This window comes from Monoraphidium neglectum (assembly GCF_000611645.1).
Source record: "Monoraphidium neglectum strain SAG 48.87 unplaced genomic scaffold scaffold00027, whole genome shotgun sequence".
Classification (NCBI taxonomy): Eukaryota; Viridiplantae; Chlorophyta; class Chlorophyceae; order Sphaeropleales; family Selenastraceae; genus Monoraphidium; species Monoraphidium neglectum.
In genome coordinates, this window is record NW_014013601.1 from 19,327 (window position 1) to 40,226 (window position 20,900).

General features: G+C 66.4%; 4 protein-coding genes across 4 annotated transcripts; 3 read left to right on the plus strand and 1 right to left on the minus strand.

Annotated features, from left to right (window-relative positions):
- Nucleotides 1-409: 409 nt before the first annotated feature.
- MNEG_0349 (hypothetical protein) lies at nt 410-2,245 on the plus strand (the record flags this gene model as incomplete). Its single annotated transcript, XM_014051167.1, has 4 exons — nt 410-925; nt 1,226-1,501; nt 1,712-1,793; nt 1,965-2,245. 4 exons carry the CDS (start codon nt 410-412, stop codon nt 2,243-2,245), a joined length of 1,155 nt encoding a protein of 384 aa, XP_013906621.1.
- Nucleotides 2,246-3,934: 1,689 nt separating this feature from the next.
- MNEG_0350 (hypothetical protein) lies at nt 3,935-6,074 on the plus strand (the record flags this gene model as incomplete). Its single annotated transcript, XM_014051168.1, has 7 exons — nt 3,935-3,992; nt 4,312-4,424; nt 4,643-4,735; nt 4,927-5,049; nt 5,240-5,342; nt 5,595-5,736; nt 5,984-6,074. The coding sequence occupies 7 exons, from the start codon at nt 3,935-3,937 to the stop codon at nt 6,072-6,074; spliced, it is 723 nt and encodes a 240-aa protein (XP_013906622.1).
- A 929-nt stretch (nt 6,075-7,003) lies between these two features.
- Nucleotides 7,004-12,128, plus strand: MNEG_0351 (hypothetical protein; the record flags this gene model as incomplete). Its single annotated transcript, XM_014051169.1, has 6 exons — nt 7,004-7,057; nt 7,390-7,506; nt 7,748-7,953; nt 8,322-8,775; nt 9,046-9,735; nt 9,960-12,128. 6 exons carry the CDS (start codon nt 7,004-7,006, stop codon nt 12,126-12,128), a joined length of 3,690 nt encoding a protein of 1,229 aa, XP_013906623.1.
- Nucleotides 12,129-13,235: 1,107 nt separating this feature from the next.
- On the minus strand, nt 13,236-19,585 carry MNEG_0352 (anaphase-promoting complex subunit 8; the record flags this gene model as incomplete). Its single annotated transcript, XM_014051170.1, has 14 exons — nt 13,236-14,045; nt 14,297-14,437; nt 14,820-14,888; nt 15,191-15,320; nt 15,511-15,622; nt 15,807-15,930; nt 16,142-16,190; nt 16,443-16,483; nt 16,921-17,043; nt 17,431-17,577; nt 17,973-18,048; nt 18,307-18,507; nt 18,672-18,841; nt 19,364-19,585. 14 exons carry the CDS (start codon nt 19,583-19,585, stop codon nt 13,236-13,238), a joined length of 2,415 nt encoding a protein of 804 aa, XP_013906624.1.
- Nucleotides 19,586-20,900: the final 1,315 nt, after the last annotated feature.

The window sequence follows — 20,900 nt, forward strand, 5'->3', positions numbered from 1 at the left end:
GAGTAGTGGATAAGGCAGAGAGGCGGCGAATTCTCATGCGCGCCTCTCGGGCCAGGTACAAAGTCAAGGTCAAAAACAACGTGAGTTATCAATAGCTTACCAGGGTCAGCGCCGCATGGGGGATCTGCAGCGCAGAGCACGAGCTGGCTGTTTGTTGTGCATGTGCGGGTTGGTAAGCGTGACTGAGCCAACCCAACCCAGCGTCACCAGCGAGGCTTGCTTCGCGCTCATCAGACGGCTTGTGCAGGCATGCGCCCACACACATGCATGCGCACGCTCACACACGCACACGAACTCATGCATGCACACACACACACCTGCGTTTTCACGTACATGCACAGGACACACACACACACACATTCACACACACGCGCGCGCACATGCAAACACATGAAACCAGATGACGGCGATGGCAGAGGAGGTGGAGGCGAAGCGCCGTCACCTCGAGTCGCTGCTGCAAGACAACCTCGTCCTGCGCGCGCGCGTGCGCGCGCTCACGCGCGCCGTAGAATGCGGCGACCACAACCTTCGTAGCCACGGCGCCGCCGCGGCCGGCGGCGCCCGGCCCACGGCCTCCGGGTCGAGCGGCGAGCAAGGTGCCGCTAGCGCGCACGAGGGGCACGCCTGGCACGTGCCTGCAGAGACGGATGCCTGCCCGCCGACCCCGCCGGCCGCCGCGTCGTCCGCGCAGCAGAACAGCGGCAGCAGCTCGGGCACCCACGCGGCCTCCGACGGCGACGGCGGGGCGGGCGGCGCGCGGGCGGGGTTCACGCCGCCGGAGCCGTCTGGGGATCCAGAAATGGCTGAGATCCTCGGGCAGCTGCAGCGCGGGCAGCTTCTGGTGGAGGGCGGCGTGGCGGGGCTGCCGGAGGGGTGCATCAGGGTGGTGGGGGCGCGGCTGAAGGGGCTATACGACGCATCCATGGTGAGGCGGCGGTCGGCTGGTGGTCAATCTGTTGTCACTCTACCAGACGTGCGGGCCGAAGTGGACAAAGGTTCCAGATTGGATGCAAATCCGCACGCGTTTGGCAGGACGAGCTTCATCAGGGGCGTGTTTGAAGGTCTGCGCGGGCAAAGCGCGACGCAAGCGCCTGGACAGCCTGCGAAGGCATGTGCCAGCACAGCCGGCATCACCGTTGTGTCGTGCAGGCGGCGCCCCGCCTCTAGCCTTTGGACAGCATGCTCATGGTAGGCCGCCCCTCCTGCTGCCCCCACTTGCTCGCAGGCCGCTAAGTCCCTGAGCGGCCCGGAAGGCGAGCAGGCGCACGCGACCTGGATCCGCCTGTTCCTGCAGTTCATATCCTACGTGCGCGCCGCGCACTACGTCAGCCCCGCGTTCCGCTGCCGCCTGTGCAACGTCAACTTCGAGACGCGCGCCTTCGAGGTCGCGCCCGCAGCCCACTGGCGGCGCCTGCTGGCGGCGTGCCGTGTCACAGAGGTGCTGTCGGAGGACGCTGTGGCTGAGTTGGTGGAGGGGTGGCGCCTGCTGGACAAGAAAGTGGTGAGCATTCCGTGAGGATGGCCAGCACGGACACGTTGGAGCGACTGCTGGACGCGTGTGTGCGACCGGGAGCGAGGGGTCGCGCTGCCGACGCCCTGCGGCCGGATTGGCTCCGACGCCGACGCCTGATTCAGCCGCAGCGCCGTTCCGCCGCCGCGGCCGAGCTCTCCCCTGCTGCCCCTGCGCCACCCCTTCGCACCCCCCCTCCAGGCGAAGCTGCGGGCCCAACAGCAGGACATCCTATCAGAGCTGGCGGAGCTCGACAAAGAGGTGCCGGAAGCCATGCTCGGAGGTGCGGTCGGCCGCCGCGCCTGCCTCGTACCGCCTCTCGCCCGTCCCCGCTGTCAGGCCCTGCCAAGCCGCTCGGTGCTGGGGCCGCCGGCGATCCCACCCCTCCGCCCCCCGCCTTGCTGCGGCCCGACCCGACCTGTTGGCTGCCCTGGCGGTTCCGCCGCGCCCGCAGGCGCGCTCGCTGGGGAGACCATATCCCTCCTGGCCGACAGCAGCGAGCGGCGCGGGGAGCTGCTGCAGGAGCTGGCAAGAAGCTACGCGTCCGAGTCGACGCTCAAGGGCATGCTGCTGTTCGACTGCGCCAGGTTTCTGCCCCTCGAAGCCATGGCCCAATGCTACTCCGAGAGCTGGCCCTACTACCCCGATGGCTGGGCGCTCTTCGCAGTCCTGGCCGCCGGCCCAGAGGCCGCAGGCGCGGGCGCTGGGGCGGCGGCCGGCGGGGGAACGCGGTGACTGCGCCCCGGCTGGGGGGTGGGCTCGCCTTTTCGCCGCGCGCCGCTGTTATGAGCGTCGTGGCTTAAATCTATAGGATCTGTGGTATTGTGCGACGCCCGTGCACTTTTCCAAGCAAACGCACGGCTAAGCATTGTTGTTTGGGGGAAGCACCTCGCTTTTGCGGACTCTTTTCCGCAATCCTGGGGCCGCCGCCGTCGCGCTGCCAGCCAAGGGGCTAGCTCTTCTTCTGTCTAATTCGTTTTGTTGCCCTTCAGCCAGGCAACTTGCAACGCTTTTTACTACACTCACGATGCATGAACTGCGTTTGCTTACTGGGGCCGCGCAACAATCTCGGCCCGTGCACATTGTGCCATCTGAAACGCTCCACCTTCACAGGGGAAGCCCTCTGGCCCCAAGCCACTGCAGGGAGGGGTGCGCATCTGCCTTCGACTGCTTTGAGTATCTTTTCGGCGCGCGTGGCGAGGTGCCGCCGAGCTTTCTACACCCGCGTTTGGGGGCTGCTGCCCTACTACCATAATTACGGCTGCCAGGAGGATGGGAATTTTGAGAACTGCCACTTTATTTGTGAGATGCCATTCCCACAGCAACCTGCAGGGCAGGTGCACGCGAGCTTTCTGCGCTTTCATTGCGCCACATGCAAGGCGTTGTTCTGGTGCCTCTGACCCCTGCCAGGCGCCAGGCGCCAGGGGCCATGCCAGACCTGTGGCTCTCATGGCTGCGTCTGGCACCCATACTATCTAAGAATCCTGGCAAAAATGGGACATGTCACGTTCCTTCCTCTGTAAACTGAGTTGCACTTGGTCTGCTGTGCCACCTGCGCATGTTGCTTTTGGGGTGGGGGGCTTGGGCCCTGGGGCCGTCTGCAGCATGGGGTGTCCACGACGTGCGACGCGACCTGTGTGCGCTATGCTGCACGACGTTGTATTTGAACTGCGAGCTGCTCAGGAAATGACATGGTCACTGCTTGATGAGCGGGCTCGTGCAGGGGCCAGGCGTTGACCAACGTAGACCAACACTTGCGCCGACTCAGGAGGTCGTCAGGCTGGAGCTTCGCCCCTTGGCTCTTGCAAAGGCTATCATCGAACCATGCTGCTGCAGCAGCCGCAAGGCTGCATCAACTGCGCAGTTGATTGCCGAGCTCTTGAATGGCAGGTTTTCTGGCCACTTTTTTTCGAAATCGAATCGATTTTGATCCTTAACTACTTGCAAACCAAGCTTTGCATCACGTCCAGCCTGTGATCTGGAGCTTGCTGTCAGAGACGTTTGTACTTGAAGGCAGCGGGATCGCAAAGCAATGCAGCAAATTCGTATCAGCACTGCGGGCTGCGTGGTGGGTGCAATGAGCGGGGGTGCGGCAGCCGAGCGCCACAAGCGTGACCCATCAACCCAGTGGGGGGGAGTGCGTGGAGTGCGTGGCTGGCGCCGTCAGCCGCAAAGCGAATGCATGACGGCATGCAAGTGAGGATGTCAGACACACTGTGGATGTTGCCATGCATCAGTAACCTATGCTTTTTGCTCTCTGCACAGGCGCCGCTGCGTCAGGCCTGGCGGACAGTACCAGGCTTTGGCCAGCTGCGGCAGCAACCGTCAGTGCGGGCGGCCGTCTTGACAGCCGCCATTGGCAGCCCCCGTGGCCAAGGCCTCTCGCTGGCGCAGGCGCAGCTGCAGCCGCGGCGGTCGGCGCCCATGCAGCAGCGTCACCAGCCAGGGCGTGATGTCATAGCGCGTGCCGCCGGCGAGGGTGGTGAGGGCGGCGAGGGCAGCGGCGACGGCCTCATCACTGTGGCGCTCCTAGCCCTGTGGGGGGCCTTGCTGGGTGCGCATTTGCAAGAACGGCTGCTGGTGCCTGCCATCATGTGACCGGCTATCAGCTGCCCTCTGCATCACGCTTTGGAGCATGCTGCTTTGGCCAGCAGTGACAGAGGCAACCCTGGCCGCTTCCACGCTCGGCCACGCAGCGGCCGCCCTTCGGCCCGCCCTGTCCGCCGCCGCACGCCTGGACACCCGCTTAACAATGCATAATGAGTCATGAATCCCCTATTATAACGCTCATGTGCCTCCAGGCTATGTGTTTGTGCTGGCGCCCAACCAGACGCCGACAATAGACGCCTTCACTGTGGAGAAGCTGGTCGGCCTCAAGCCGGATGACCCCTTCCAGGTGACGCCGGGCCACCGGGTGACGCATGAGGCACATCACAGAGTTACGTCGGGGTGACGACGGGCACGCCGCCGCCACATGACCGCACAGCGTTGCAGCATGCTGTTCCATGAGGGCCCGCACGGCTCCTACAGCCCTTCGGCGCTCCAGCTGCCTGCATTGCTGCTCCCGCGCCCAAGCGATGCTGAATTCCGCCTGCAACGCTGCCTTGTCACGCATGGGCTGTCCACCCCCAGGTGAACACCGTGTTTGCGGCGCTCTTCAACGCTATGGGGTTCTACCCCCTCATCTACGCCGCACTCCTCATCCCCGCGGCGCGCAGCGACAAGGTCGGCTTGCGTATGCGCAACCCAACCTCAGGCCCCTCGAGACGGCCATTTTCTGCCTGCTTGCAGCATGTGTCTTGGACGCCTTGCTGTCTCCATTTAGCCTTCGAACTCGTGCGCGAATTGGCAGACTCTTGCGCGCCGCCTCAAACAGACTCCCCCCCTTTCCCCACGCCCGCATCCGTCGCACGCAGCTGCCCGCGTGGCCCTTTGTGGCGACGTCCGTGTTCCTAGGGGCCTATGCCTTGATCCCATACATGGCCCTGTGGAGCCCCAAGGACCCGCCGCAGCAGCTGCCGCCGCCAAAGGAGGAGCTGGTGCGGCGCTTGCTCAACAAAACGCAGCATCCGCACCTGATGGCCTGCCTGCAGCCGACCTGATCTACCGGTCACCGGCAGTCCGCCTTCTCCCGACGCTCTGGTTTCTGGCGTCGCCTGGGGGTCCAGTTTTGGGCCTTGGATTGCACGCACATGACCTCTTCCTTTGCTTTGCTCCCCCGCCTTACAGGAGGGCTGGAGCCGGCTGTACATGAAGGGGGCCGAGACCCCCGTGCTGCCCGCACTGCTCACAGCCGGCGCAGCCTTTTTCACGTTCCAGATGGCGACAGCAGGTGTGCGGCCGGCTGCTGGCGTCGGGCACGGCGACCTCCTTCGTTCACAGCCCTCATTCTGCAGGACTGAGAGGGGCCGTGCCAGCTTTTACTGAGCCATTTGAGTGGAGCCTCTTGGCTCCCCAGGCGGCCCCGCCGCAGCCAGGCGGGCCCTGGCACCACCTCGCCATGGCGTTGTCTGCGGCGCTTCCCCCGTCACACGTCTTCTTTGACAGCCACGCTGGTCTCGCACTGCCCATCAACTGCTGACAGGCGGTGAGGCGTGGCTGGCCTTCTTGAAGCTGTTTGACCAGAGCAGGCTGGTCCACGCCACCACCATCGACTTTTGCCTGTGCACGCTGCTCGCGCCCTTCTGGATGAGCAACGACGCGGAGGGGCGCGGCTGGGAGCAGAGGTGGGGCGGCGCGTGTGCAGGGCTTGCATGCGGGGGACCTTTGGCGGACGACGGCGTGTGTATGCGTGTCGGAGGCGAATGCTTGCTCGAGTGCTTGTGAGCTCGCATGTGTGTTCGTAGTGCACCAGGTAGTCGGTATGATGAGCAGTGGTTGGTCTGTTCAGCTGCTGCCACCTGCGTCTTGTCCTTTGGTGGGTTTTGTACCGCGGTCCTTCACCACCCCTGCCACGCCGGATGGTCGCCGCAGGGGGACGCTGGTGCCGCTGCTGTCACTGCTGCCGCTGGTGGGCCCAGCCATATACCTCCTGCTGCGCCCCAAGACAGACTTGAGCTCTTAGGCCTGAGTGGCTGGGTGGGACGCCGTGTGTGGTCAGCACTCGCTGCAGCCCTGGAAGGTGGTTTTTTTGCACAAAAGAGTGTAGAGGCATGGCTTGGGTGCGTTTGATATTGCAAACAAGGTCGCCAGAGCTACCATGTAACGCTGCACAAAAAACCCGGGAGCCCCAACCCCACATGCTCAACAATGGGGTGGCGAGCAGCTTGCAGCAGCTGCAACATGACTCAGGCCGCGCCTGAGGCTTGCGATGCGCAAGAACCGGGATTATGGCAGTGAGGCTGGGGGCATGTCAGGCGGCAGGATCACTTGGGCGGATCTGGAGGCATATTGTTGCATGTTGACGGCGCGTCTATGTCAAGGTCATCACTTTCACAGGTAGAACAAGGCTGAGTCTCATTGTCGCTTTTCTACACGGTTGGGCATACAAACGGCAGCGGTCAACTGCACGGGTGAGGCGGGGCAGTGGTGAAGAGCTGGGAAGTGAGCTGTGGCGGTGGTACGTCGTGCTCTAAGAGCATTCTTGTGTTTTTCTTTGATGTTTTTGTGCATTTTGGCATGAATGGCTGGCGTGGGGATTCGAAAACGGAAACATGTTTGACCAGGTCCGCTTTGAGTTCATTCGCACACTTCAATCGTTCTTTAACCTTGGTGTAAGGATGCAGTCGTGAGAACCAGAGCACGCTAAGCCCCGTATATACAGCACACGGCCCCCTTTGCGTGAAAGCTGCCGGATCAGCATGCAGCCTGCACGCAGGCCCTGAGACTCTTTCAGGCGTATTCCTATCACTTCATAGTATTATTCTATAAGCCTTGGTCTAGCGCCACACGCCGCAAGGTTCCAGCCGCGACAGCGGAGCGCCCGCTGCGCCAAGCGGCGTACCCTGCGACGCCGCGGTGCGGCGCCCACCTGCTGCCGCGCACAGGGAAGCGATGGGCCGCAAGGGCAAGAGCGGCAAGGGGTCCAACGCCCGCCCTCAGGCAGCGGTGAGTGCTCGAGTTGCCATCATAGGCCTGTGTGCGTGCAAGCATGTGCAGTTGACGCCATGCCACCCGCACACCTGGCAGCCGCCATACCTCCAACCCCTCGTCGGCCCCTCATAATCCCGCGCTATGCGCTGCACCCATTGAATGCTATTGCATGCACATGCATGAGCCGCCGCAGACGCAGACATACACACTCACACACATTCGTGCTCAACACACACCCACAAACACACACACATACATACACACGTGCGCGCACCTCTCTTCATCTCGCACACACGCAAGAGCACACACGCGTGGAACTCTTGCCTCTCTCCACACATCCACGCCAGGCCAAGCCCCTGCCTGCCGGCCAAGCGGCGCTGGCCGAGATCGCCCGGGCCAAGGCGACCGCCGCAAAGACGGCCCCGCCATCGTACAACGACACCAAGGCAGCAGACGCCAAGCGGGTGCGCCACGTTCCCAAGGACCCTAGTCGATGCACTTGATTTGACCTTATTGCCTGCAAAAGCGCCGTGCGGGCATTTTTGGCGGCCGGTCGCCTGTGCGGGACGCCCGAGCAAGCCGCGTGCCGCGCGCGTCCTTGCCGGGCTGACGGCGCCGCGCAGGCCAACAGCCGCCACCTCCGGCCGACCGCTCGATTCACCTATGGCACGGTCGCCGTCCCTCTTCACCTGAACCTGCTGGCAGGTGGCGCGCGCGGCCGTGGCGCCGCGGGGCGGCCTGGTCAACCCCGGCAAGGCTAACCTGTGCTACGCGAATTCGGCGTTGCAGGCCGTGCTGTCCTGCAAGCCGCTGACGGCGCTGCTGTCCGGCCCCACCAAGCCCGGCGCCCACCCGCCCCTGCTGGCGGTGCTGGACCAGCTGCGGCGGGTGCATCAGAGGATTCTCATCAGGTGCGGGCCCACTGTGCCAGCGGCCGCCCCAGGGGGCCGAGGGCGCGCGCGCCCGGGGCATGGGCACGGGCATGGGCAGGGGCGCGGCGCGGCGCTGGGCAGCGGAGCGTGGGGCCGGGCGGGGCGGCCGCGTCCGGCGCTGGGTCTGCTGGGCGATGCACTGAGCTGTGCTCCCCGGTCGCTTCCTGCCTGCACTCACCGGCTGCACTGCATGGGCCCCCAGACCAATCGGCACGCCGCCTCCGCCACAAAGCTGGCCGTCAATTAACCCCCCACCACACACACAAAAACACGCACAGGCATGCGTCACACACGCGTACGCTCACGCGCACACGCACGCTCCCCCCATCGCCCCCCTCGCCGCGCAGCCGGGAGCAGGGCGACGCGGCGCCGCTGGTGCGCGCGATCTACGACCTGCGTCTCACGCTCCCGATGAACCTGGATGATTTTGAGCCGGGGTTTATGGGGAGCCCGACGCGCTTCCTCTCGGCGCTCATGTTTGTGCTGCGCGAGACCGTCGGCGAGGGCCCCGTCGCGGAGCTGCTGCGCGCCTGCGCGCGCGGCGACGCGCGCTGCGACTCCGCGGGCTGCTCCGTCCTGGCGCCCGTTCACGGCTGCGTGGGGGCGGCGTGCGAGGGCATCGATGTGGACATCTCTGCGGAGCAGAGCCTGATGGGGTCGCTGATCGTCGGCGTCCCCGTCAGCTTCAACTGCCTACGCGAGCGCGCGGGCGGCTGCCCGTGCCCGGGCTGCAAGGGCGGTGGGATTGGGGCGGCGGCGGCGGCGGCGATGGCGGCAAAGGGCCTCTGCGGACACCTCTCTGTGGGTTGCGATCTTGGGCGGCCCGCGATCTGATTGGGGTTTAGCAGATCAGGGCACGGCGCCTTGCGCAATGCCGCGCCGCGCGCCCGCGGACCGACGGGCGCCCACCTACCCAGCCGCGTAAACGCCGCTACTGTCGAGCCTTTGCATCCGGCCGTTGCCGCCCCACTTGGGCCCGGAACGGCATCCAGCACCACTCAAAAGCCCCGGACCTCACCCCACCTCACTTCGCCAACCCCTCGCGTTCCCTTTCCCTCGAACTGCGCGCAGCGGGACCGCATGCCCCTCACTTATGCCGGCCCCGTCTTGGTCGTGCGCTACACCGGGCACCCCTGGGACAATGGGGTGACGCCGGAGGAGCTTGAGCGCATCATGAACGAGAAGTTCATACCCCACAGCATCGACGTGGCCTCGGCGATGCCCCATGCGCCCGCCGGCCACAGCCAGCGGTACCACCTCCGCGCAGTGACGTTTGCCTGCGGGCTGCATTTCAAGTCGCTGGTGGCGGAGGGGCGCCTGGGTGGCGGCGTGGGCGACGCGGGCGCGCAGTGGACGCTGTGCGACGACGCCCACGTGGGGGTGTGGGGAGATGGCTCGTATTCAGCGATGATGGGCAACGCGCGGGAGGCGCGGGGCGGCAGGGACGGGAAGACGCCGATTCTGCTGGTCTTCGAGGCGGCGAGCGGGAAGGGCGGCCCCGCGCCCGCTGTCCCGCCGCCCGCCGCGGCCGTGACGCCGCTGGCGGCGCCGGCGCAGGCGCAGGCGCCCGTCGCGGCGCGGCAGGCGCGGTGTGCGCCCCCAGTTCTGGCAGCGGTGATGGCGGCGGCGGCGAGGCCCACAGCGACTGCGGCGGTGGCGGCGGCCGAGAAGGCCGAGATGGCGGCGGCCCTGCGGCTGACCCTTTCTGAGGCGGCGGCGGCCAAGGTGGCCGGCGACGCCCGTGAGGCAGCAGCTACCCAGGTGGGCGCGCCTGACGTTGATTGCGGGGGCTAATGGCTGCTTGCTTGCTACCGGAGATCCTTGCCGTTTGAATAAGAGTCCCATCCGATTCGGGGCCTGTATTTGGCCGCAACTCCCGGCAATCTTGCAATACCGGTGCATACCGGTATCCATCGCTCACGACCCCCCCTTCTCCAAGCCCACCATGCCCAAAAACTTCTTCTCTGACAACATTCATACCGCAGGCCGCGATCGACCTGGTGGGCAGCCTGGAGCGGGAGGCCGCGGCGGAGCAGGCCGCGCGCCGCGCCTATGAGGCCGCGGCCGCCTCCGAGCGCCAGGCGGCGGCGCTCGCCCGCGAGCTGCAGCAGGAGCGGGAGCGGGTGGCGGCCCGCGAGGGCGCGCTGGCCGCGGAGTGCGACGCTCTGAGGGCAGAGGTGGCCGAAGAGCAGCGGCAGCGCCAGACAGTCGCCGGCAAGGCTGCCAGCGAGTCCAGGGCGCTGCAGGCGGCTCGGGCCTACCTGCAGATCTCAGAGGCGGAGAAGCGCGCGGCGCAGCAGCAGGCGCAGGCGTCGGCCTCGGAGGCCGCCCAGCTGCGGGGCCGCGTCGCCGACGCCGAGGCGCACGCCGCGGCCCTTGCGGCCGAGGGCGAGCGCGCGGCGAAGGAGGCGGCGAAGGACGCGGCGCGGCAGCTGGCAGCCGCGCGCCGCGAGTGCCGACAGGCCGAGCGCTGCGCGGTGGCGGCGGAGGAGGGCGCCGCCGGCGTCAAGACACAGCTGGCCGATGCGCGGCGCGAGGCCGAGGGGCAGGGCAAGGCGCTGGCCGCCGCGCAGCGCGAGGCCGAGGCGAAGAGCGCCGCGCTAGCCGAGGTGCGGCGTGAGGCAGAGGGGCAGGGCGCGGCGCTGGCAGAGGCGCAGCGCGAGGCCAAGGCGAAGAGCGCGGCGCTTGCCGATGCGCAGCGCGACGCTCAGGCGAAGAGCGCGGCGCTCGCGGAGGCGCGGCGCGAGGCGGAGGCACAGGGCGCGGCGCTTGCGGGGGCGCAGCGCGAGGCCGAGGCTGTTCGCCAGCAGCTGGCCGCGGGCCGGCGGGATGCCGCCGTGCGGGAGCAGCAGTTTGCCGAGGAGTCGCGGGCGCAGGGCGCAGCGATGGCCGACGTGCGGCGCGAGCGCGACTCGCTGCGCAAGCAGCTGAAGCAAGCTGAGGCTGAGTCATCGGCGCAGGGCGCCGCGGCTGAGCGCAGCATTTCAGCTCTGCAGGCGAGTCTGGCCGCACTCCAGGGGCAGCTGGCCGGCCGTGATGCCGCCCGCGAGGCGGCGGAGAGGGCGGCGGGCGCCGCGCAGGCTGAGGCGGCCGCGGCCGAGGCGCGCGCGGCCGCGGGTGAGGCTGCGGCGCGGCGCGAGCGCGAGGCGCACGAGGCCATGCAGAGCAGGGTGGCAGGGATCGCGGCAGCTCTCTCTGCCGCCCATGACGCTCTCAAGGCCAAGGCCGAGGGCTTTGCCGCCGCTGTGGCGGGCGCTAAGCGGGGCCAGCGCGAGCGCAGCACCGCCCAGAAGGCGTCGCTCGGCGCGGCGCGGCTGGCGGCAGCGGCCAAGGCGGAGGCGGGGGAGTGGAAGATGAAGACCGCGGCGCTGCAGGCAAGCCTGCAGGCGGCCGAGGCGCGCGGCGACCAGCTGCTCGGAATCTGCGGCGCGCTCGCGGGCAAGTGCGCCGCGGCCAAGGCTGCGGCGGCGGCGGCCGAGGAGCGGGCGGCCGCCAGCGCGGCGGACGCAGAGCGCCAGCGCGCCGCGGCCGACGCGGCCGACGCTAAGGCGGCGACGGCTCAGCAGTTGGCAATGGCGGCGCAGGTGACAATGGCCCTGTTCGGGCGGCGCTTCCGCAGCGCCACAAATGAGGTGGTGCGCGGCAGGCGCGCCCGCAACGCCAGCCACCGGGCGGCGCTGGCGGCGGCGCGCCAGGAGGCGGAGCAGGCCAGGGCGGAGGCTGCCGCCGCCAAGGCTGAGGCGGCCGCGGCCGCGGCCGCGCTGCCGTCCTCATGGCTGGAGGGGCGCCGGCTGGAGCGCGCCTGCAGCTCGGGCGGCCGCCGGCTGGCCCGCAGCAGCACCAGCAGCAGCGCCGGCAGCGGCGCGGTCGGCACTCCTGGTGGCTCCGACCGCCGCCGCTCGCGCGGCCTGCTTGGCGGCGGCGGCAGCAGCGGCAGGAGCAGCGACAGTGGCCTGGGGGCCGGCCCCGTGCCGGCGTGCGGCGCCTCGGCCGGCGACCACGGCCAGCAGCCGCAAGCGCCGCAGCAGGGGCCGGCCGCGCTGCGGGGGCCGGCGCAGGCCAAGGGTGGCAGGGGCGGCGGCCTCAAGGCGATAATTAAGGCCACCTTCCACGGCTGCTTCGGCCGCAGGAAGGCGAAGGCAGACGCGGCCTGAGCAGCCGTTTGACAGATTCAAAAGACAGTTTTCACGACACTGGGCGCAGGAGCGCCCAGAGCGCACCTCGGACCCTGCTGGGTTTGAGGTGACGGCCAGCCCATGGGGTTGGCACCTTTGGATGACTTTCAACCAACCGGGGGCATCTCGTTCTCAAAAGCAGCACTCCTGCTTTCCTGATCCAATTCCGATCCCCACTCTCGACCAACGTCTCGCTTGGAGGGTCGCCTCGCCTCTCCCCAGTGTCAGCGCGGGGCTGGCTGCCGCTGGCCCGCGCGTGCTGCACTTCCACGAATCTGACTTTCTGGCTCGCTGCGTTGGGATGGGGTGGCCTCTCATTTTGTCGTGGCAGGATGCAGCACGAAACTGGAAAGGGTATCACGCACTGGCACCCCCTGGCGATGCGCGCTGTCGCGACTTCTGTGGATGGTTTAGGGTAGATAGTTCGCACATGGGCGTGGCCACTGACCCATATCTGCTGTTTTCAGGCTTAGCTTGGGCTGTTACTGGACTGGACTGGATTCTGCTGCCGCTTTCGTAGCCGGGTTTTACGTTCCGACTTTTCAGGGCTCTGGACTGAACTGCATTCGGCTGCTTTCTGCTGTGGGTTCTGATGCTGCGCGTTCACCGAGTAATGTTCCACATCCATGTGGGGCCCCGGTGATCTTGACACCTACCCCCGCTTGACTGGCCCGCAAGACCTGAATGCTGCCTGTTTGTTGGCTGCAGAGTCGAGCGCTGCAACAGCCGATCTCATCCAGTTCCATGGCAGGGGAGCAACAGAGGAAATTCCTCGGTCGTGAATTTGCAGATGGAATCAACATGGTGACGTGGGAGGTGCCAGTGAGCAACAGCTTGTGAGATTGGTCGAGGGGTGCAGAGTGCACCCACGCGAGTGAGTTTCAGCAAGCTTTTACGCGGCAAATGGGGGCCCATGGATCGAAGAGTTAGCGCACGTGGGTGGCAACCCGCCTTTGCAGCATGTGCCTCCGCGCGCAGCCAAAGCTGCCCAATAAGTGAGCTGCATCGAATCAGGGCGCGACGCAGCAGCCGGGGCGGACGATCCCACCAGCCGGCGCGTCTCGACATGTGCGCGACCCCGGCCCATCACCACCGCTGCGCGTCCTCCCGCAGCCTCACCGCGGCCGCGACCACGTCGCCCCCCGCGCGCCGCAGCGCCTCCGCCGCCGCGGCCGCCGGCGCGCCCGTCTCCCGCACCAGCACCGCCACCAGCATCGCGCTGCCGCCGCTGCCGCCGCCCGCTGCAGCGTCTGCGTTGCTGCCGGTGGCGCCCCAGCCCACGCCTCCAGGGGTGCTGCCAGGGGAAGCTTCCTCCATGTCGTCCCCTGAAGACCCCTCTCCGCCCTCATCGCCGCCGTCCCCTTCGCCGCCGCGGCCGCCGAAACTGGGAGCGACCTCACCCGCGCCGCCGGCGCCCGCGCCCCCGTCCAACGCAAAGAGGCCCCCCGCCCAGCCGCCGCCGCCGCCCGCCGCCGCCGGCGTCGCAGCCGCTGCTGCTGCTGCCGCCCCCGCGCCGGGCGGCGGCCCGGCGCCGCCGGCCGTCATCGCCAGGGCGGCCATGACGGCGCCCCCTGGTGACTCATCGTCCTCCATGTCTTCCTCCATTATGCTGCTGCCCCCAGGCGTCCCCGGCGCCCCCGCCCCTCCGGCCCCCAGCGGCATGCGCGCCACCGCGCCGCCCCGCACCCCCAGCGCCGCCCTCGCGCCGCCGCCGCCCCAGGGGCCCGCGTCGCCACCACCCTGGGTCGCGGCGGCCCCGGCAAAGTGTGGTGCGGCGGCCCCTGATGCTGCGCTGCGCATTTCCCTCATGAGCGCCTTGGCCCTGCTGTTGGCGTGGCCCCCCACGTCCATGAGTCGCTGGCAGAGGGCCTCGGCCTCCTGGTGGTCCCCCTGGCTCTGCGGTTGTGGTGTGTGTGTGTGTGTGTGTGTGTGTGTGTGTGTGTGTGTGTGTGTGTGTGCGCGCGCACGCGCATGTATGTTTGCATGCGTGCACACACGCACGTGGGTGTTGATATGTATGTGTGCAAGTATGTGCGTGTACACACAAAAGACGAGAGCAGCCCCGATGTCCCCCTCAAACACCCACCACCCTTTGCTGTGCCGGCACGTGCCCGGGGCAACCCGCCGCGCCCCGCCCCCACAACCACCTTGCAGTACTCAGCCAGGAACAGCAGCGCGTCCACCGTGTCCGACCCCGCGGCCGCCCCGTCAGCGTCCAGGCGCTCCAAGTTGAGCCGGTAGTAGTGCGCCGCTGTCGGGCGGTCGCCCATCGCGTCGTGGAGCTTGGCCTGCGCGGGGACGGGGAAACCAGCCACAGAGGGAGGGGTGCGATGGCGCGCTGGTGTCGTGCGAGAGGTGGGGCAGGGGATGGGCCCAAGCATCGGCCGGGCTGTGTAGGATTCTGGAGCTGTGGAGGTGTTTAGGTGCGGGCGGGTTAGCATCAAAGCCTGTTTCACCCAAACAAAGGAAGCAAGGGGAAGCTGGCTCAGCATGAACCACACCAGCTGCAGTCATAACCCTTGTGAAAGAATATCGCCAGTATGCGCGCACACACTCATGCACACGTACACACACACACACACACACACACACACACACACACACACACACAAACGCACGCCCGCGCACGTGCGTATACAATGCATGCTCTCACACACGCCACCCTCCCACCAGCTTGTGCAGGGCGATGCCCTCCCTGTCGCCGTTCGCCACCGCACGCCGGTAGCACCGCACAGCCACCTGCATCGCCGCAAACGACGGCGACGCAGAGGGGGGGATCGACCCAGGCGCAATCAGCACTTCACCAGATCCTGGGGCGCCTGGCATCACACAAAAGCATGCAGGCGCGTCGCAGGCAGGCCTCCCCGTCCGCGCCTGCTGCTGCATCGCGAGACCCGCAGCCCAGCAAGCGCCAACAGCTCACCCCAGGGTGCCCCAGGCTCAGCCCGCCCCTCATCTAAATCAGACCCCGGTCAGACCCAGCTGCCCCCCCAAAAAGCGAGTCGTCCTGTTGAATTACTTGAATCCCTTCGCCCCCAGACCTGTGGCATATTGAGGTCGGGGCTCTCATAGCACTGCCCCAGGGCGCACCACATCCGCGGGTCGCCCGGCCGCAGCATGGCGGCGCGCCTGAGGGGCGCGGCGCCATGGGCAGCGGTCACGGCGGCTGAGCTGCCAGGTGTTGACACAGGGGTGTTGGAGAGAGCAGGGGCGCTCCTGCTGCTAGCACGGGGGCTCCTGCGCTGCACTCCAAAGAGCCGTTGCTGCTCCTTGCCGTCTCACAGGCCCATAGTGTGCATCCCAAACTCCCCACTGCACTAGCAAACAGGACAGCGCAAGGTGCGAACCCTGAAGTTCACACCTGTAGTAGTAAAGGGCGTAGTAAGGCATCTGCAGCAGCTCGTACGTCTGCCCCAGGCCGTACCACGCGCGGTAATCGCGCGGTGACACCTCAATGGCCTGGCGGTACGCATCTGGAGCGGGTGACAACGAAAGCGGCGGGTGACACAGCATTAGTCATGCACCGTATCCGACAACAGGGCACGAGCAACTCAAGCCGCCACTGATCCAGCTTCTCAAGCGCACCCCAACAGGCCAAGGCCAGGGCACACACGTATAGGCACACGGCCGCCGCAAACAATTGCATGGCAGACGCACCTATGGCTGCAGGTGCGTTCTTCATCTCCACGAACTCGTGGCCCATCAGGGTCCAGGCGCTCTGGTAGCCGCGCGACAGCCGCAGCGCGCGCCTGAAGTACTCCACCGCGCGCTCGTGCTGGCCCTGTGAGACCGGGGTTTGCACCATTCGAGGTGGTCAACAGGTGGCTGCGACACCTGTGCTTCAAGCAGGCTCGCAGTCACAAGGACAGAGCGGTTACCCGGTGTCTCAACAAACACACGCCCCGGGCGCCCGGCTTCCGCCAATTTCATGGTGTATGGCACGCGCAGGCGCAATGCATTCGGCCGCGCGGCTGCTGGACGCACGGCGTCACCTTGAGGGAGTAGTAGTTGCCGATGATGCAGCAGCTCTCAGGGCGGTACCTGTCGGGGCAGGCGGGAGGATGGTACAAAGTACATGAGTAAAACCGTCATGCGTCGCGCCGGGCACGGTCCACCAATGCCGTCGGAAGTGCGGCAAGCGCTGCGGGCTCCCCTGCGCCGCCCACAGCGGGTGACACCCGTCAGCAGGGCGTCGCATAGCACGGGCCAAAACAACGCGTTGAGCGCACGGGGCCGGCCGCGCGCCTGTCGCTGGCGGCCACTTTGTGCGCCAGGTGTGAGAGGGCTGCGAACTGCTCCTTCACATAGAGGATGTTGGAGTAGCAGTCCATGCCCTGGGTGTGCGGCGCAGCATCAGAAAAGAAATAGTGTCCTACAATCGTTGAATGTGGAGTAGGGGCACTGCAGGCCCGAGAACGGCTGGGTTTGAAACCAACCGCGCAAGCTTGGCATGCGCGAGAGCGTGTGCGGCAATGGACGCACATGAGAGGCAGCCCTGCCCGCGCGCGCACACACACTCACACACACACACACACGCACACATGCCATACACAACACACACACACATCTTCACAACCATACATCAAGCACACATCAATCGCACACATACACACATGTTGCCACTCCTGCACATTGTGCGAGGATGTGTTTGTCTGTCAGCAGGGCTCCATTCAGCAGCTGCCAGTGCACGACGCATGCACACCCCGCGCATGCACACACATGTGCGACAACGCCGCGAACGCGCACACGCCTGCCCCACCCACGAGCCCACCTCCACCCTGTGTGGGTCCCTGCCCAGGAGATCCTCGTACAGCCCCTGGGCGCCATCAAAGTTCCGCATGTTGTAGTGCGCGGTCGCTGCTGAGCACGTCACCCAGTCCGAGCCCGGAAACAGCTGGTGTATTTGTGTGTGTGTGTGTGTGTGTGTGTGTGTTTGAGTGTACACGTGTGTGTGTGTGTGTGTGTTCATGCGTGTGTTCATGTGTACGGGTGTGTGTGTGTGTATGTGTGTGTGTGTTCATGTGATCAATCACACAACCAGCACCAATGGTAGGCTCTGGCAGCACCAAGGCGTGAGCACCTGGGTGGTCGAGACGCGGCGAGCAGCCAGCACCAGGCGCCTCGGCCCCCTCAGATATCCCACACCCCCTGCATCAACACCGGGCGCCAGGACCCCACAGTCGTCGCCAGAGGCCCCTCACCCGCCCTGCACCAACGCCTGGGCCCAGGCCCAGGCCAGCCGCACTGATACCAGGCAGCGCCTGTTTGGAAAGATGCCCACCTGGTTTATGACCTGCAGCCGGCTGAGGGCCTCTGCGTTGTGCTGCAGCTCCAGGCAGGTCGAGGCCAGGAAGGCGTCGCGCACCCAGTGGGCCGGCAGCGGCAGGAGGCTTACAGATTCAAGGTCGCCGCACAGGCCCTGGAGCGCCTGCGGTGACGGACACAGTGAGGATGCGCATGCGCGCGGGTGCTTGCTTGTCGGGTGTTTGTGTGCGTGAGTATTCTAGAGGTGCGCTGTGGTCAGATATCTCATGTGAAATGTGAGAAACTAAGTGAGAGGAGAAGGGAGAGAAAATGGGAGAGGGCAAGGAGAGATTGTGTGCGTTCTGTGTGCACGCATGCGTGGAAAGTGGTACCACAGTGCAGAGCCCTGCGCTGGTCGCCGGACGCAGGGCGGGCACGCGGGCACCAGCAGCGCGCTCGGCGGTGCAGCACCTCGCCCTCCTGGCGGCAGGAGCACGCACACCCCAATATGTTGCCGGGTGCATATGCGCCCGCAAGTATGAGGGCCATCAGGTGGCACCGCGGCCGCCGGCTGCTCACCTGCCACGCACCCCAGTGGCAGGGGTAGCTGCTGACAGACCGCACCAGCAGCGCCCGCGCCTCGTCGTCGCAGCCCCTGGGGTAATGGGGCGATGCAAGGTGTGGGCCGCGTTCTCACGGAGGGCCCGCAGTGCGCACATTCCGGTGCCCCACAAGGCAAAATGCGCTAAGCTGGCAGGCGTTGCACTCGCCCATCCCCAATCCGAAGGATGAAAACAGCGCGAACGATTCATGCACATCGTATAGCCCAGCGAAGCACAGCGCAGCGCAGCGCGGCGCAGCACAGCACAGCACAGGTCAGCACAGCACAGCGTGCACAGCGCAAGGCACTCACCTGTCGATCGCCACCAGGCCCCGCAGGTAGAGGCAAAACGCGTCCTCGTCAGCGACGCCCCAGCCTCCCCTTCCTTCACCGCCGGTCGCGTTGCCGCCAAGCCCGCCGTCGCAGCCACGCAGGAGTGCCTCGACGGCTGCGAGCTCTCTGTTTGGCGGCTGCACACCGCCCAGCGGCCCGGACTTTTGTATCCGCTCCTCCCTGAATGGTGGGGGGGGGGCGTGTTTGGCATGCGGTTGCACACGCCGTGCAGGTAGATTGTGACGCACATGAGCTAGGCTGCAATGCACTGGGATAGGCGACACTCGTGAGTTCTTTGGCGCTCAAGGTTGAAGCCGCTGCTGTCTTAATCACGATTAGCTCACAGCAGCAGCAGCAGCAGCAGCAGCAGCAGCAGCAGCAGCAGCAGCAGCAGCAGCAGCAGCAGCGGCGGCGGCGGCAGCAGCAGCAGCGGCGGCGGTGGCAGCAGCAGCAGCGGCGGCGGCGGCAGCAGCAGCAGCGGCGGCGGTGGCAGCAGCAGCCGCAGCAGCAGCAGCTGCAGCGGCAGCAGGAGAGGGTAGGGCCGTTTGGGCCTCACTCTCGCCGTTTCTCCCCGGCTAGGTAGAGGCTGTAGGCCCGCAGAAACAGAGCCTTGGTGCACGCCGGCGCACGCTGCTCCGCCATGGTGCCGCGCGCGGCCGGCGGCGAGGGCGCTATGCTGCTGAGCAGGTGTGCGGCGCGGCTGTACTCCTGCGGCGGTGCATCGTTGTGTGTTTGTGTGTGTTGGTCTCTTCATGCGTGAAGCTGTGTGCATAATAGTGTTTGTATGTGTGTGTGTGTGTGTGTGTGTGTGTGTGTGTGTGTGTGTACTTGTGTATGTCAGGGATGCGTGTTGAGAGACACGTTGATGGCATCCTGCAGGCGCGTGCGCGGTGCTCGTCTGCATGGACACGCTGATGCAGCATGCGAGCTGCCTGCTGCCATGCGCAAGAAAGCACAAAACAAGGCCAAGCTTGGTTGCACGGGCCGTGCCGCCAAGGTGCACGTACTTCAACGGAAGCACGCGGCTCGAACTCACCCGGTCCGCAAAGCACGCGCGTGCCAGCAGCAGTGCCGGGGGGTCTGGTGCCCGTGCTGAGGCCGCTGCGTCTGCTGCGAGCGCATCGGCCGCGCCCGTTGCGGCGTCCGCCGGAAGGCCGCATAGCATTTCGGCAGCCCACTTCGCCGACTGCTGCAGGCCCCGTTCGCGCAGGTCGGTGACGGCGCGCGAGAGCTCCGCATAATGAGCCGCTGCGCTCATCGCGCCCGTTTGTTTGTACGCGTTGCCACCTATGCCTTGCACAGCACTTTGCAAGGGTGGATGGTGTGAGAATTTATTTGATTCAGCTTCAGATCGCGGTAGACAGGCGCTTGGCGAAGTATTCCTCTATGAAATCTGTCCAGGATGCACTAAATATGATCTCAAGCGGCGGCAGCAAAGTTGACAGTACGACCCGTCAGATCTGCACGACTGTTCAAATTGCAGGGCTCCTTTGCCTTTCGACCGTTGTGACCCTCGAAGTATGCTGTATAGGCGTTCCGAGTGTCAATCCACAGAGCGAGGACCCTTGACTGCTCCAGAGCGTCCAGTTCCCCATGCCCTGCCTGACGCCTGGTGACGTGTGCACCTTGCTGCCGTCCACCTTCATTCATCAGGTCCAAATGTGTAATCCCCCATTATAAGATGGAATGCATGCTCAAACAGAGCTATTTACAATCCCAATCCGCAAGGAAGGCACAGGTGCTTGTTGCAAGAAGGCAAGGCGGCCCGTTGCCGCAGGCGCCGGTCGCGCGGCGTCACAAGCACGCCCAGCCTCATGTGGCAGTTCAGACTTTGGATGATGCTCGTGCGTGCTGGCTCGAGAGACGCAAGGTGGGGCTCATTGATTTCCACACGCACCCAAGCGAGCCGCCACCCGCCAGCTCCACAACCCCACGGCTCGGGCGGCGGACGGTGTGCCCCCTGGAAGCGGGAGGCTCGGCGCAGTCCCACGGCGGCGAGACGGCGGATGGCGTTTGACCCTGTGGGTGAGTAAGGGCGGAGCCCAGGAGAACCCGAAGCCAAGCGTGCCAAGCAGGCGGACGCGACAGAGAAGCCCCATAAGCAATGCGCGGGGCAGCATGAAAGGGCGCCCGCTGGGCGGGCGGGCTATGCATTCCGGGCCGTGCGGCCGTGTGAGGGTCGTGGTCGGGGGGCGGCTTCCGGCGGCGCGCGGGCCGGCTGGCGGAAGGCGCGGCTTGCTGGCGATCGGGCGGCTGGAGCGCGCCCCGCGTGCGAGGTGGCCGCGGGCACCTCGCGCACGGGCGCGGCTGGAGGGCGGCCCGCAGAGGCGCCCCGGCCGCGGGGAAGCGTTTAGGACAGAGAGTTGCGACAAGACTGGGTAGGGACAAATTTCGAAGCAGCGCGGCGACACCTTGTGTAGGGCTCGGCTGCCGCTCTGGTAGCCATGGCGGCCGGCCGCTGGCGGCACCCAAGCCGTCGCATGACAGGGGGCCCTGCCACGCCGCCGACGGCGCTGGGTCGCACGGCTTCCTGCGCCCCTCGGTCACAGGCCTCGCAGCCCGCGATCTCGGGG